The following is a 16,270-nucleotide window of genomic DNA, read 5'->3' as shown; positions in this document are numbered from 1 at the left end:
TGGACAGCGGGATGGGTGGACAGGGGGATGGGTGGACAGCGGGATGGGTGGACAGGGGGATGGGTGGACAGCGGGATGGGTGGACAGCGGGATGGGTGGATGGGGATGGGTGGACAGCGGGATGGGTAGACAGGGGGATGGCTGGACAGCGGGATGGCTGGACAGCAGGATGGGTGGACAGGGTTGCCCTTCCTGGGAGCGAGGCCGGCTCGTAGGCATCGGTGTGTCAGCATGTGAGTGAGACGGCCTCTTCCTGGAGGACTCGCACTCCCACAGAAGGACGGGACGAGAATGCCCCGGCCCAAGGGTCCTGCCTGGAGAGTGTGGAGTGGCACTTGGAGAGACCGGGCTGCCCTCCCTTGTCCCTAGGGTGGAGGGAGGGGCTCCAGGAGCCCCCGGAAGTGGTTGGAGGCTGGGAGTCCGGCCATCCATGGCAGGGCGTAGGGTGCAGGCCCTGTCCTGCCCTGAGCTCTGTGGTCTTTCCATAGCGTTGTGTCCCCACGCCATCGCTCAGCAGCGCCTGGAGGCCCTGCGCCACCTGTGCCATGAGCATTTTGTGGAGGTGCGTGTGCCCTGCTTAGAGCCCGCTCTGGGGTGGGGAGGAGGGGGCCATGCTCCGGGTGGGACAGTGTCTCCAGCTTCTAGAATTGTCCCTCACTCTTGCAGGGCAGCTGGTCTCGGGAGAACTGGACTGAGCATGTGCAGGTGAGTCTGGAGGGTGCTGGTGACCTACGTGAGGACCTGGACCCCGAGATCGTGTGTGCACACGTGCAGACTGGGCGTGGGGTGCACACTTGACGTGTGCGTGCCGCGGCCCAGACAGCTTTCCCGTTGGCCACAGGCTGGGTCAGGTCCCCCGGTGTCCCTGGCGGGTTGGGTAGCAGGTGGTATAGAGAAAGGGCTTCTCCCTTCCCAGCATAGGTTCCTGGATGAGGATCCAGACACGGAGCCTCAGGGCCGCCCACCCTGCTCCGAAGCTCCGAGAGGCAGATCCCGACGGGTCAGCTTCGTGTGAGGGCCCCACCCGGGTGAGGCGGGGCCAGAGCGGCTAGGGGGCCTGGACCCTCCTTTAGCCCTCAGTGGACAGAGCCCCAGGCGTTGGAGGACACGAGGTTTGCTGGAGGCACCACAGTGTTGCCCAAGGGAATATTCTAGACCACCTTTGAGCATTGTCCTGGTCCAGGGCTCTGTGCCCCCTGAGCCCCAGCCCTGAGAAGGAGGCAGCTGCCCCTTGGGGGCTGCGGGGGTATAGAGGAGGCTGGACTGCAAAGCCGCTCCTGGGCGTGGGGACTCCAGAGCCCACGCGGACGGCAGCCTGGACGGGACGGTCTACTACCTTCCGTCCTCAGGCATGAGCTGGCTCGTCGTGGACAGAGAGCTGTCCCCAGCCCTAGGTGAAGCCACTCTGGAGGGCAGTGGGGGTGTGAGGGGTCCCAGGGGCAGCATGCATGGCACCATGGGCCATTTGGTGGGCAGGGGACACCCCCCCCCCCCGGGATAGTCTGGCATCGGGCATCCAGCGGGGGGCAGCCCTGAGCCAGCCCTGGAGTGCTGGGTGTGTGGGGTGGGTGGTGAGTCACCGGAGAGGAACGTGGACCCCCAGGGAAGGCCCGGAAGGCTGGTCCCCCCTGGGTGCCAAGGCTGAGGCAGCCGGAAGGGCAGCGGATATCCTGAAGAATGCGGAGGGTTTCCGCATATTGTCCACGTGGGAACCCGCAGCCTTTGGGAAGCGGATGGCCTGAGGCTGCTGGGGCAACAGGGTCGTCTGGGAGGGGCCCAGCCTGTCAGCCAGCTGGGGCTCCTCGGGCCAGAGATCAGGAAGGAGAGAGGCTCAGCCTCCCGGGAGGACGGGGTCCAGTCCCCTCCCACCTGAGTTACAGCAGCCTCTGACCTTGTGGACCCAGGGACTCAGCCAGGACGGAAACCCTCCTTCGGGGCCCTGGTGGTGCAGGTGGCCCCTGGGTGTCCCGAGACTGAGCTGACATGGGTGGGACACCCAGGGGCCGCCTGGGTCCCTCTGCTTCTGTGCTGGCCACTGGTGTGGGAGACACAGCCTGGTGAGGCCCCATGTTCATTGCTACCCCGAGGGCTGCTCGTCTGTGTCCACTCTCTGGACTGTGGATTCAGGAGTGTCGCACGGGCCCACCTTCCCCTGAGAATGTTGGCCAACCCAGGGGCGGGGGCGAGGAGACCTGAGGGCAGCCCCAGGCTCAGGAGCAGGCCCCACCATGCGAGGGCGGAGAGGAGCAGAGCCAGACAACGTTCTAGAAGGATAGGGCTGGTCCCAGGTCTGGGGGCAGGACTGTGTGGGACTAGGGCATAGAGACGGACAGATGGGGCGAGGCCATTGGGCTGGGCTGTGGACACAGGACGGCGAGCCTTCAACCCAGCCATGCAGGGGGCCCTCGCTCAACTGCGGGGTCGGCACAGAGCCACGGGCGTGGGAGCTTCTGTGGCCTTCCTTCAGGGCACAGCCCCCTGTTTAGGGACTTGTGAGGTCTGGCGGGGTGGGAGGACCTGGGGGACTGTCCACTCCCTGTCAGGGCAGAGCCAGGCTGCACAGCCCCTCCCGCGTGCCTCGCAGGCCCTGGTGGGACAGGACGAGCTGCTGCAGTGGCTGGCCTCTCCCGACAACCAGGCCGTAGCTGCCCAGTGCGTCCTGGACCTCTCGCTGCCTGAGGCGCAGCTGCCAGCCTCGGTGGCTGCTGAGCTCCGCTGGCTCAAACTCCAGGGGCGGTAAGCACCCCAGGCTTGGCAGGCCAGTGAGGGGAGCAGGCGCTTGGGCCCCCATCCCTTGGCAAGTGGCCCCGTGAGGCCCATATGTCAGCAGTTTGGGGAAGGACACTGCCAGCCCCCGACGTGCCTCCAGAGCCCTCCCCGCCACCTCTCCAAGGTCTGCCCTGGGCCAGCTGGGCCGGAAAGGGCTGGGCTGGGGAGGGGGGGCTGGTGCAGAGACCCACAGCCATGCTTCTTGTAGGGCTGCTGAGGTGCGTTCCAAGAGCCAAAGGGATGATTTCTACCAGCTGCCCATCGCCAGCGGGGACATCCATTTCCTGGCCTCCTGGGAGGACCTAGCCAGGCATGAGGAGGAGCTCCTACAGGTGGGTGGCTGGCTCTGGGGGCTCTGTCCACACCGTGAACCATGAGGCCCTCCATCCCACCCCCCAAACGCCCCCGTAGAGCCGGGCACTCATACCAGACCATCTGGGAGACTCCGGGCCTAAAGCGCCAGCACTGGGTACTTGCCCACGGCCGTTAAGCTCTGGCCCCCCACTTAGGGCAGCTCCACACCTGTGCCACGGCTGGTCTGCACCGGAGGAGGCCAGAAGGAGTCCTTTGTCCCCTTCTGTGTGGAACAAGGGGCAGCCAAGGGCCAGGCCCAGCCCCGGTCCCATAGGATCCCACAGGGTGGTCAGGCCGCCCCAGCAGACTGCCTCCCTTTGACTTCACCATCAGCGGGGCCGTACCCTCAGCCCCAGGCCTGTGGCCCCCGGGTGGGCCTCACCGGCTCATCCCAGCTCTCTACAGCCCGGCCAGGTGCTCGCTGTGGACCTGGAGTGGCGACCCTCGTTTGGCACAGGGGCCGGCCCCAGGCGTCCATCCTGCAGCTGGCGGTGAAGGGCCGTGTGTTCCTGCTGGATCTGCCCGTGCTCTCACGGCCAGTGGGAGGGCAGGTGTCCCAGGCCTTCTCCAGGCTGGTCTCCCAGATGCTCTCGGATCCCTCCGTCACTAAGGTGGGTAAGCAGAGCTCCTGCCACCCCAGGGGAGGGTGCTGGCGTGAGGCCGGGGCCCCTTCCTTGGGTGCCCATCACACGGACCGCCCTCCCCGCAGGTTACAGGATGTCAGGGGACCTTCGGAGCCTGGGTGCTTCCTGCCCTGCCCTCGCGCGCGTGGAGGAGCAGCTGTGGGGCGGTCTAGATCTGCTGCAGGTGCACAGACAGGTCAGCAGGGCCGGGGGCGGGGTGGGGCCCTGAGCACCGGCGTCTGTGGAGTACTCGGGCCTCCGAGCATCTTGCAGTTGCCCAGGTCACCAGGGCCCTCCCAGGAGTGGGTGTCACCACATGTCCCCACATTTTCCCCAGAACCAGCCCTGCTTCGGGCCCCTCGGAGTTCTCAGCACATTTAGGGGACTAAGCTGTTAGCCCCAGAGCTGACCTGCGGGCGGGTCACCGCGGTTCTGAGTCCCTGCGCCTGCCTGCCGGGGCGTCTGTGTCCTTCCTTCTGTGCGCGGCGGCTGTCGAGGCTGAGGGCCTTCCCCAGGCAGGGTCCCTTTGTGCGACAGTGGCGGCACGAGTGGCGGCCACCCCTCCTCCAGGCAGGCCCCTCACCCCGAGAGGCTCTGTCTTGGCAGATGCGGGTGGGAGACAAGCCAGCTCTAGGCAGAGGTGAGGCCAGGGGGCTGCGGGGCCTCAGCCTCCTGGCGCAGCAGGTTCTGGGCAAGCCCCTGGACAAGGCGCAGCAGCTCTCTCACTGGGACCGGCGGCCGCTGAGCGAGGGGCAGCTGGTGTACGCAGGTGCGCACCCTCTCCCTTCCCGCACACGCCCCTGCCCCACAGCCCCGCGCCCCCCAGCTGGAGGCTAAGACTGCCCCATGCCCCCCAGCTGCTGATGCCTACTGCCTGCTGGAGGTGTACCAGGCTCTGTGCAGAGACCCTGCCCGGTTCTGCCTGTCTGAGGACCTGGCCAGGAGCCTGAGGCCAGCAAGCAGTGAGAGGTCAGAGGCCTGGGAGCCGCCCGGCCTGCAGGAGGCCTCAGCCTTGGCTTGGCCGGTGAGTGTGGCCCCTCAGGTCCCTTCCCTCGAGTTCTCAGGAAGACTCACTGTCCTTAGAATGAGGTCCTTACAAGGGAGGAGGCCTGGGGTGGGGGCGGTCAGCTGCTTCCAAGAGGGCCTGGGTCCCTCCACCCGGAGAGAAGCAGGGCCCCAGGCCAGTGTCCTGCAGGAGGAGTCCCCAGCCCTCTCCGGATGCCAGGCCTGAGCTGCTCCCGCTGAGGTCCAGGGCAGTATCTGGCGTGCACCCTGAGCCCCTTGCCCTGGTGCACAAATCCCCCACCCCCCAGACCCGTGCAGAAGCCCTGCTGGGGCCCCGGGGGCAGTGGTCGTGCATCATTGTGTTAGTCTGTTCAGCTCTTTCCTGCACTGAGCACAACGGCTCCCGATTCTTCTCAGGGTCGGCCCTCAGAGCTCTCACCCCCATCAAGACCAGGGAGGGGGTCAGGGGCCCGCGGGCTGCTGAGCCAAGCCGTGTGGCAGGAGCCTGTGGCTGAGAAGCAGGACGCCGCCCCCGAGGTCCCTGTCAGGGCCTTCTGTGCAGTGTGTGACAGCATGCTCCATGGGCTGGCCCGGAGCCTGCGATGCCTGGGGGCCGACGTGCTGACACTGGGCGCCGGCGAGGACCACCGCAGGGCTGTGGAGGTGAGTGGGGCCTCGTGCCCACCCACCTGGGGCTCCGGGCCCTTCTGTCTCCCTGTCCTTTGGGAGCAGCAGTCGTGTCTGAAGTTTTCGGGGTGGAGGACGGGGCTCCCCTGGGTCCAGGGCTGCCCGGCCCTGGGGTCTGCCGGCGGGAACCGTCTCTGCTCCTTTGGGCAGGCCCCCACCGTCTGCTCCTTGTCCTGTGGCCCCTGGAGACACTGCACAGAAGGGGGCTGTGCTCGCAGCCATGGTGGGGCCCTGCTTGGGGGGACATCAGCCCCCGGGGCCACGGAGAGAACCTGGGTGGGGGGGGGTCTCAGAATTCTGGGGTTGGGATGTGGCGTGTGGGGGCAAAGCCACACACGGGTGCCCCAGCTGAGTGTTCCATCCGCCGGCCTTCTGCCCAACCACAACCAGCCACAGCCGCTCTGAGGACATTTGCTCGGCCGTGGTTGCTGTTCCGCCCGCGCTGGCCTCGTTCGTTCGCCGCCGCGCTTTCGGGGCTCATGGTCATTGTAGCGTGTGTTTGTGCTTCACTCCGTCTTGGGGCCCCGTAGTGCTCCGTTCACAGTGGACCGTGGCAGTGTCCCCACCCTCCCTGCGTGAGGGACAGTCACCTGGGCTGCTTCTAGCGATGCCGCGTGACACACAGAGCTGCCGTGTCACGGTTATTGTTCGTATGTGGTTTCTTCTGTGCGCTTGCAAACGTGTCTGACAGAGGGGCCCCCGGCTCAGCAGCTGGCAGGTTGCCGCACCAAGACCACAGAGCCGCGGGCCTGGTCTGCCACCAGGGTCCTGCGGCAAAGGGGGTCATGGCTCTCGCCCATCTGCGCCGGGCCCAGGTGCCCCGATGCCGCCAGCCCACGAGGGCGGGCACTTCCTGCCGCCCAACCCCCACCGATGCAGAGGCCAAAGCCAGGAGAGCAGCGGGGACCTGCCCTGTGCCGGCTGCCCCCCCCCACCGCCCCAGTGCTGAGGCTGCAGGAGGGAGGGGCCAGAGCTGAAGGAGGACAGGCCCGGCCCGGCCAGCCGCGGACACTCACGACAGGATGCCGGCTCTCCCCCAGCTCTGGCCCCTCACGGGCTGTCTCTCCCACAGGCCTGGTCCTGGCGTCTGAGGGAGGAGGTGGTAGTGTCGGCCTAGCCCCGGCCACTGTCCTGGCACAGAACACCTGCTTCCAACCCTGGCTGAGCTGAGCCTGCGGGGGGCTGAGACCGAGGCGGCCAGCCTGGGGACTCCGCGCCAGGCCTTTCGGGTCACGGAATTCCAGAGCCGGGTGTGGGGGAGGTGCCCTCCCACTGGCCCCCGAGAGTTCACGGGGCTTCCAGCGAACCAGGGGCCGGGTTCGGCTTTCCTGCTCCTTACCCTGCTGTGTTTGACTTTCTACATCGCATGACAAATGGGATTTAAAGACATTAATTTACTAACCAACTGACCTTAAAATAGATTATTTTAAATGACTCAGGTGGGCCCAGTGTGGTCACATGAGCCTTTGGAGCAGAAACAGAAGGCAGGAGTCGGAGTCAGACCTGGGAAGGTGCCGGTGTGCCCGAGGCCCCATGTCAGGCAGGGGACTGGATCCTGCCGGCCTTGGGAGCCCAGAAGTGGGTTCTTCCCCAGAGCGCGGCTGCCGGCAGTCAGATTTTGACGTGAGCCCTAAGCAGGGAGCCAGCGGGACCGGCAGGACCAGCCTGCTGCAGAGCGGCACCGAGAGTTAGCAGCGGCTGCCATGCCGAGGAGCTTGGAAATCAAGTAGCGGCTGCAGGCTTGGGGGCTGGGGTCTCCCCGAGAGAAGTCTGGCCGGCCTTGGGGGACTGCAAGTGAAAGGCGCTGAGGGTGTGACATAGGCAGGGTCTGGAATGCGCAGCCAGCCCACACGGGACTAAAAACGCACAGACCTCCCCGTTCTTGGGGGCCCGGGAGGCGGTACTAGTGGGTGGTCATACTTGGTGCCACACCAGGGAGGTGTGACCCAGACCTGGGCCGTGGGCCGGTGTCAGCCATAGCTTCCAAAATCCCTTTAACTTGGTGCAAGTAGGCCTTTTGATCCAAGCTTTTAAGGAATTCTGGTTTTCAGTACATGTCTCCAGAGTGGGAGACTTCACGCCGCTCGTCAGCGGGTGTAGACGCTCTGGGCGGTGGAACAGGGCTGTGTCTTCTTGCAGCCGGGGGAGAGAGCACTTCTGGCAGTGGGAGCTGCTGGAACCTTACGCCGTTTGGTGTCCTCCTTTATGGATCTTTCCAAATCATGTGTTTCCCCATCAAACCTCCTGAGTCGATGAACTGTGTGTTTTGTACAAAAGCAGGTTGTCGAGGGCATGTGGGTGGCTCCGTTGGATCCGTGTCTGGCTTGGCACTGAGCGTGGAACCTGCCTAGGGTTCTCTCTCTCCCTCTGCCCCGGCCCCTTGTTCACACAGCTCTGTCTCCACTAAAAGAGAGAAAAGCAGGTTGTACGAAAGAGTGTGCCACATGCTATGCCATTCGTCTCATACGTGTTAGTACACTCACAAGCACGTTCTGGAAAAGAAAGGGCGCTCTGCCACTGAGGCCCAGGGACGTGGGGGGTGTGCTCCCTGCAGGGAGGTGGGCACTGAGGGAGCATGGTGGCACTGTGTCCCTCACTCGCCAGGCAGGCTGCCCACAATGGAGGAGGCCTCCACACCTGGGGCCTCGAGTGGGAGAGGACAGGGGTCAGCTGGGGAAGGTCTTGTCAGGCAATGCGGGAAGTCTCAGTCTGGTGCACGATGAGAGATGCTGAAACCAAGTGCTTGATTCCAGAAGCGTGGCCTGCTGGAGGCTGGGCCTGGCCACACAGAGGACAGAGAATGAGTTTACGGAAGGCTAGTGGGGGTCTTGCTGGTCTCCACCAAGCCTGAGCCCGCAGTCCCTCTGTGGAAGCCAGAAAGCACAGAGGAAGTCTGTGTCCGTAGCGATCCCACGGCTTGTGACCTGCCCCTGACAGGCAGCGGACTTCCGGTGCACCTGGCCAGGTCCCCACTTACACCCCCAACGGCTGCTGCTTCCTGGGGTGACCCTCACTGACCCGCTGGGGCCAGAAGTGGTTCCCGAGGACGGTCTTCAGGATGCGGTCTCTGCATGGGGTTTGGGACCTCTGGCTTGGTCCTCGAGTCCAATGAGGTGGGAAAGCACTGTGTCCCATGGGAGCGGCGTCCCCAGTAGTCTGTGGCCCGCCCGTGGATGCCCGTAGCCGAGTGCCTGTAGAAGGAGAGATTCGGGTGAACATGCGTCCGCCACCTCCGGACGTTTTCGTCCAAGTGATGAGGATGTCGGCTTGGCGGCTGCTCTGACTGTGCCGGGCAAAGTGGCAGAGGAGGAATGGCTGTGGGCGCCGCGTTTCCCGCTCACGGTCGCATGGGGACTGAGAGCTTCTGTCTCTGCCCCAAGAGCGAGCCCCGGGCCGTCCCGCTGCGGGTAGCTGAGTGACGGCATGAGTCCCCTTTGCCACAGGGGCCCGCCCGCCCGTCTCGGGCATCTTTTGCCACGTTTACCAGCCGCCGGGCCTCCAGTTCCGTGTGGAGCTTCATGAGGAAATTGCTGAGCCCGACGCGGTCCTTAGCACCGCCTGCCTGCGAGGCGGGTCCCCGGCCCAAGGGGGTGGCTCCTGCACACAGCGTGTCTGTCCGGGAGTCGGCATCCGGGTGCCTGCGGGGGTGCCTGTGTGCCCAGCACCGGGACAGGCCTCCCGCGCCCCGTGTCCGCGGCTGTCCCCAGAGATGGCGCTCCCTGTGGCGCGGCCGTGTAGGGGCGGAGTGGGACGGCAGCACTGCCCCGGGGGCTCCTTGTGCCTCTCGTCCGTGCGCTGATTGTGCCCCGTGAGCGTGACTCCACGCTGAGTCCTCCTGCGGACCCTCAGCACGTCTCCCCAAGTCTTGCCTGGGACCTCTGGCTTTCCTCTTCATCTTGGCCGCAGACAGGGTGAGCCTGTGGCCCGTCCCATAGGAGCAGCCGGGCCATGAGGCTTCGCTCAGAGCCGCGTTGACCATGAACCCCGGGGGGGGGGGGCGCGTGTTCACAATACCCCGCCTTCCGCCCGCGAGCACGGGTCTCCGTCCTCTCCCGTGAACACGGGTCGTGACCTCCTCCACAAGCGCCTGTGCCTCGTTGGTCAGAGCTGCCCCAGGAACTTGGCCTAAGGGCTGGTCTCCCACCCAGAAACCTGACAGAAGTGCCCTCAGTCCTGCCCAAGCGGCTGCCAGCACCTCGGGGACGCGCCACCCACAAACGGCGACACTTTTCTTCCTTCCTTTCCAACTCTTCCAGTTTCTGGGTTTTCCCTGTTCCCGTCATGTTCACTCAGACGTTGGCTCCAAGATAGTGGCGCCCAGGAGCAGAAGGGGGGCCGTCCTCACCCCGCTTCCTTGGGCCGAAGTAGGGTGGCAGCTGCAGACCCAGGCCAGCCAAGGATGCCCTCCTGCTGCCGGTCCCCACAGCCACTCAGATAACCACAGAGGCCTGTTCCCTTTCCTGTGACACTGTGACCGGGGGCATCCTTCATTCCGGCCAGACCTTGCACGTCCAGGTTGAACCCATCTCGGCCTGACCTGTGACCCTTTTCTGACACCCCTGGCTGTGGTTTCAAGTTCTCTCTTTTTTTTTTTTTTTAAGATTTTATTTATTTATTTGACAGACAGAGATCACAAGTAGGCAGAGAGGCAGGCTTTGATCCCTTCCTGATCAAAACTCTTCAAAGTGTAGGGATAGAGGGCACATACCTCAATATTATCAAAGCCATCTATGAAAAACCCACTGCAAATATCATTCTTAATGGAGAAAAACCGAAAGCTTTTCCGCTAAGGTCAGGAACAGGGCAGGGATGTCCATTATCACCACTGCTATTCAACATAGTACTAGAAGTCCTAGCCTCAGCCATCAGACAACAAAAGGAAACTAAAGGCATCCAAATCGGCAAAGAAGAAGTCAAACTGTCACTCTTCGCAGATGATATGATACTATATGTGGAAAACCCAAAAGACTCCACTCCAAAACTGCTAGAACTTGTACAGGAATTCAGTAAAGTGCCAGGATATAAAATCAATGCACAGAAATCAGTTGCATTTCTCTACACCAACAACAAGACAGAAGAAAGAGAAATTAAGGAGTCAATCCCATTTACAATTGCACCCAAAACTATAAGATACCTAGGAATAAACCTAACCAAAGAGACTAAGAATCTCTACTCAGAAAACTATAAAGTACTCATGAAAGAAATTGAGGAAGGGGCACCTGGGTGGCTCAGTGGGTTAAGCCGCTGCCTTCGGCTCAGGTCATGATCTCAGAGTCCTGGGATCGAGCCCCGCATCGGGCTCTCTGCTCTCTAGGGGAGCCTGCTTCCTCCTCTCTCTCTGCCTGCTTGTGATCTCTCTGTCAAATAAATAAATAAAATCTTTAAAAAAAAAAAAAGAAATTGAGGAAGACACAAAGAAATGGAAAAATGTTCCATGTTCATGGATTGGAAGAATAAATATTGTGAAAATGTCTATGCTACCTAAAGCAATCTACACATTTAATGCAATTCCTATCAAAATCCCATCCATTTTTTTCAAAGAAATGGAACAAATAATTCTAAAATTTATATGGAACCAGAAAAGACCTCGAATAGCCAAAGCAATATTGAAGAAGAAAGCCAAAGTTGGTGGCATCACAATTCCGGACTTCAAGCTCTATTACAAAGCTGTCATCATCAAGACAGCATGGTACTGGCACAAAAACAGACACATAGATCAATGGAACAGAATAGAGAGCCCAGAAATAGACCCTCAACTCTATGGTCAACGAATCTTCAACAAAGCAGGAAAGAATGTCCAGTGGAAAAAAGACAGCCTCTTCAACAAATGGTGTTGGGAAAATTGGACAGCCACATGCAGAAAAATGAAACTGGACCATTTCCTTACACCACACACAAAAATAGACTCAAAATGGATGAAGGACCTCAATGTGAGAAAGGAATCCATCAAAATCCTTGAGGAGAACACAGGCAGCAACCTCTTCGACCTAAGCCGCAGCAATATCTTCCTAGGAACATCGCCAAAGGCAAGGGAAGCAAGGGCAAAAACGAACTATTGAGATTTTATCAAGATCAAAAGCTTTTGCACAGCAAAGGAAACAGTTAACAAAACCAAAAGACAACTGACAGAATGGGAGAAGATATTTGCAAACGACATATCAGATAAAGGGCTAGTGTCCAAAATCTATAAAGAACTTAGCAAACCCAACACCCAAGGAACAAATAATCCAATCAAGAAATGGGCAGAGGACATGAACAGACATTTCTGCAAAGAAGACATCCAGATGGCCAACAGACACATGAAAAAGTGCTCCACATCACTCGGCATCAGGGAAATACAAATCAAAACCACAATGAGATACCACCTCACACCAGTCAGAATGGCTAAAATTAACAAGTCAGGAAATGACAGATGCTGGCGAGGTTGCAGAGAAAGGGGAACCCTCCTACACTGTTGGTGGGAATGCAAGCTGGTGCAACCACTCTGGAAAACAGCATGGAGGTTCCTCAAAATGTTGAAAATAGAACTACCCTATGACCCAGCATTTGCACTACTGGTATTTACCCTAAAGATACAAACGTAGTGATCCGAAGGGGCACGTGCACCCGAATGTTTATAGCAGCAATGTCTACAATAGCCAAACTATGGAAAGAGCCTAGATGTCCATCAACAGATGAATGGATAAAGAAGATGTGGTATATATACACAATGGAATACTATGCAGCCATCAAAAGAAATGAAATCTTGCCATTTGCGACGACGTGGATGGAACTAGAGGGTATCATGCTTAGTGAAATAAGTCGATCGGAGAAAGACAACTATCATATGATCTCCCTGATACGAGGGAGAGGAGATACAACATGGGGGGTTAAGGGGGTAGGAGAAGAATGAATGAAACAAGATGGGACTGGGAGGGAGACAAACCATAAGTGACTCTTAATTTCACAAAACAAACTGAGCGTTGCTGGGGGGAGGGGGTTTGGGAGAGGGGGGTGGTGTTATGGACATTGGGGAGGGTATGTGCTGGGGTGAGTGCTGTGAAGTGTGTAAACCTGGCAATTCACAGACCTGTACCCCTGGGGATAAAAATATATTATATGTTTATAAAAAATAAAAAAAATTTTTAAAGATTTTATTTATTTATTTGACAGAGAGAGATCACAAGTAGGCAGAGAGGCAGACAGAGAGAGGGGGAAGCAGGCTCCCCACTGAGCAGAGAGCCCGATGCGGGGCTCGATCCCAGAACCCTGGGATCATGACCTGAGCCAAAGGCAGAGGCTTTAACCACTGAGCCCCCCAGGCGCCCCTGGGTTCAAGTTCTTCTTTGGATGGTGTGGATGGCGCCTGAGGGGGTGTGTGACATGGAACTGTCCTTTCTCATCGTCACCTGCTTTTCTGGCTTCATCATAAACAAGTTGAGCTTTTCCTTTTTCTGCAACTTCGGGTAATATTTGAACCAACTTCTCCTCAGATGCTGCCAGACGTTCTGCAAGGCTCCCTGGCCTGATGTTGGAGGGGAGGGAGGGACTAGTGAGGATTCTTTTTCATTTAATAAAATTATAGGGTTGGTTAGTTGTCCGTATCTTCTTGAGTCACTCTGGCAATTTCTGCCTTTTTCTGGAGCGCGTCCATCCCACCCCACGTCCCAGATGCGTACGGATGGTGCTGCTCCTCGTGGGGGCCCCGCCGCGTCCGCAGCTGCATCTGCGCTCGCCCCGGTGCACGCTTGTGCCGCCCCTTCCCGTGGCCGGCGGTTGGTCACCCCGAGACCGGGGTCTGGTCCGTGTCCTGTTGGTCTGTGTCTTCTGTCTCACCCATGTCTGTTCTCATCATCCTCGTCGCCTTCCTTCCGCTTTCCCGGGGTTATTTCCCAGCGGAGTACTTACCTCCTTCATTTTTAGCCTCTTACTTTTATGATGTAAACATTCAAGATCATAATTTTTTTTCTTGAAATGCTGTTTTCCCTGCATTCTGTCAGTTTTGATATGTAGAACTTGTATTAGTTTGTGCTTCTAACAATCGTTGAGCGCCCGTGATAATTACTTCTTTAGCACATAGAGGACTGGCTTCCAATGTCAGAGAGCTTCGAGTTTTGGAGCTTTTAGTTATTTTTTTTAAAGATGGGTTTCTAGCCTAACTATGGGGTGGTCAAGGGGCAGAGTCTGTATACCACCCGCTCAGGTATTTGTGGGGACTTGCTTTGTAGCAGAGCAGATGACCCTGTAATGTTCCGCGTGGGCTGTAAGAGGAGAGAGATTCTCTTATGCTCGTTTCCATCTCTCTCTCTCTCACAGACACACACTCTCTCTCTCAACAGATCAAGCTTAATTAATGTGTTTTTCAAATCATCTGTATCTTGTTTGATTATTTTTCTGCTTAATTCTCCATGCTGAAGTTCCCTAGGATGGTGGGTTCGTCTTGCAGTTGTGTCAGAATTTGCTTTATATGTTTTTAAAATATGTTATTACGTGCTTATGCATATATTTTTAAGAATTATTGTATCTTCCTGTTGAGTGAAATATTTTATAATTATGAGGTAAACCTCTTTAACTCTAATAATGCTTTTTGCTATGCTGTCTGTTCTAACCAAGGTGGGTCTCGTTTCTCCAGCATTCTTCGGTTCGTGTTTGTATGACATTCCTCACTTTTTACTTTCAATCTTCCTTTACGCTTGTATGTTAGATGTATTTCTTATAAACTGCTTCTAGCTGAATGTAAGAAAAAGTCTAGTCTGACAGTATTTGCTTTTCAAATTATTAGTTTAGTCTGTTTACTCTCAGCATAGCTGCTGACGTACTCTGGGTCCAGTTGGACTAACCCTGACTTGTGCTCTCTGCTGGTTTTACATCTTCTGTTATTTTTTCCCTTTGTTTCTTACTATTCTTTTAGCTTCTTTATCCTTTTTATGTTTTCCTCTCTATTAACTTGAAAGTTATAAGTTCTATTTCCATTCTTTTAGAGATTGTCCTAGAAATCTTACCGTTGTCTGAAGTTAAAGTCAGGGCAGGGAGCTCAGAACAAGTCAACTTTCTTGTTCCTTCCCAACTTACTTACTAGCATTTTCTAGTGTTTTAACACAATGTTGTTTTTCTTAATTCTACAAATTAGACATTATCATGTTCGTTTTACGTATTGGATGGTTTTTGGAGTTTATGTTGTGTAGATGTGCGTATGCGCAGTAGACCTTGCTCTAAGGAAAACCAGGCTCTTTCTTGCTGAAAGAACGTCTTTTGCTACATCCTTTCATTGGGGCTATTTTCCCCTGAAAAATCCCTGTCTTTTCTCTTCCGAAAGAGAACGTTGCTGGGTTTGTAATTGTAGTTTGACAGAACTCTGAAAATAATACGTTGTTTGCCAGCGTCCATCGTTGCTGCTGGGACGCCTGCCGCCAGTCCTTCGTAGTTTCTGTGTGACGAGTCGTGTTTTCTCTCAACTGTCGCTCGTTTGGTTCCTTCCTCACCTTTACTTCAGCTCCGTGTGTTTGTTATCACTACAAAGTAACCACTTTATTGTTTCTTTCTTACTTTTAGTAGTAAAAGATACAAAACGTATCATTTTAGCCGTATTTGAGTGCAGTTCAGTAACGTTAGGGACACTCACAGTGTTGTGTGCCCACTATCTAGCTCCAAACATTTTTCATCATCCGAAACAAAGGCTCCGTCCCCATTAAACCATCACTCTCTACCTGCCTCCTCCCCGCCCCCAGCACCCACCCAAAACTGGCCTCTCCAGTGCTTCATGTACTCGGGATCCCTTGTTGTTTGTCTTTTTGTGTCTAGACACTTGAGCTCAGCGTGACGTCTTCAGAGTTCATCTGCGCTGTGGCATGTGTCAGAATTTCCTTCATTTTTAAAGCTGAATAAATTCCAGGGTGTGGGTGTGTGGGTGTGCGCGCGCGCGCATGCGTGTTTGGGGGCAGGGGTTCGCCCATTCGTCTGTTGATGACCACTTGGAACACTGGGTTCCTTCCACCTGTTGGCTGTTCTGAGGAATGCCCCCGTCCACCTCGGTACACACCATCTGTCCGAGGTTCTGCTCTCGGTTCTTTTGGATAAATGCCTACAAGTGCAAATGCCAGATCATATGGTAATTCTATGTTCAACTCTTTGAGAAACTGCCACTGTTTTCCAAAGTAAATATACCATTTTATTACAACTGGCAGTGCATGAGGGCTCCATTTCTCTGTATCCTTACCAATACTTTTCTTTTTTTTTTCTTTCCTTCTTTTTTTTTTTTTTTTAAGATTTTATCTATTTATTTGACAGAGAGAGACACAGTGAGAGAGGGAACACAAGCAGGGGGAGCAGGAGAGGGAAAAGCAGGCTTTCCGCTGGGCGGGGAGCCCGATGCGGGGCTCGATCCCAGGACCCTGGGATCATGCATGACCTGAGCCAAAGGCAGATGCTGCCTAACGACTGAGCCACCCAGGCGCTCCCCCCCCCCAACACTTATTTTCCTTAAAAAAAGAAAAGCCATCCTGACAGGTGTGAATATGTATCTCACTGTGGTTTGATTTGCGTGTCTCTAATGATGAGTGACGTTGAACATCCTCTCGTGTGCTTGTTGGCCATTGTATGTCTTTTTCCGAGAAACGTCTGCTTAAGCCCCTCGCCAACATTTCACTGGGTTATTTGCTTGCTTGTTGTTGGGTTGTAGGAGTTCTTTATGTATTCTGGATATTAATCCCTGAACAGATACATGATTTGCAAATATTCTCACTCACTCTGTGGGCTGTCTTCTCACTGTTTTGGTGGTGCTCTCTGAGGTACAAGAGTTCTTTATTTCCATGAAGCCCAACTTTTCTACTTTTAGTTTTGTTGTCTGTTTTGGG

At 56.7% G+C, this 16,270-nt stretch overlaps 1 protein-coding gene across 1 annotated transcript in view; it reads left to right on the top strand.

The window, feature by feature from the left end:
- The window catches only part of LOC111146446 (exonuclease 3'-5' domain containing 3), a 79,545-nt gene that overhangs the window by 44,032 nt on the left and 19,243 nt on the right, over positions 1–16,270 (top strand). The window contains 10 exon segments of the mRNA XM_022502005.1: positions 489–562; positions 667–705; positions 2,585–2,736; positions 2,978–3,101; positions 3,529–3,577; positions 3,580–3,738; positions 3,833–3,942; positions 4,353–4,515; positions 4,604–4,788; positions 5,256–5,414. Coding sequence (XP_022357713.1) covers positions 489–562; positions 667–705; positions 2,585–2,736; positions 2,978–3,101; positions 3,529–3,577; positions 3,580–3,738; positions 3,833–3,942; positions 4,353–4,515; positions 4,604–4,788; positions 5,256–5,414 — 1,214 coding nt within the window.

This window comes from Enhydra lutris, unplaced genomic scaffold (genome assembly GCF_002288905.1).
Source record: "Enhydra lutris kenyoni isolate GAN:26980312 unplaced genomic scaffold, ASM228890v2 scaffoldscaffold13, whole genome shotgun sequence".
Lineage (NCBI taxonomy): Eukaryota > Metazoa > Chordata > Mammalia > Carnivora > Mustelidae > Enhydra > Enhydra lutris.
This window is presented reverse-complemented; position numbering and strand designations above follow the sequence as displayed.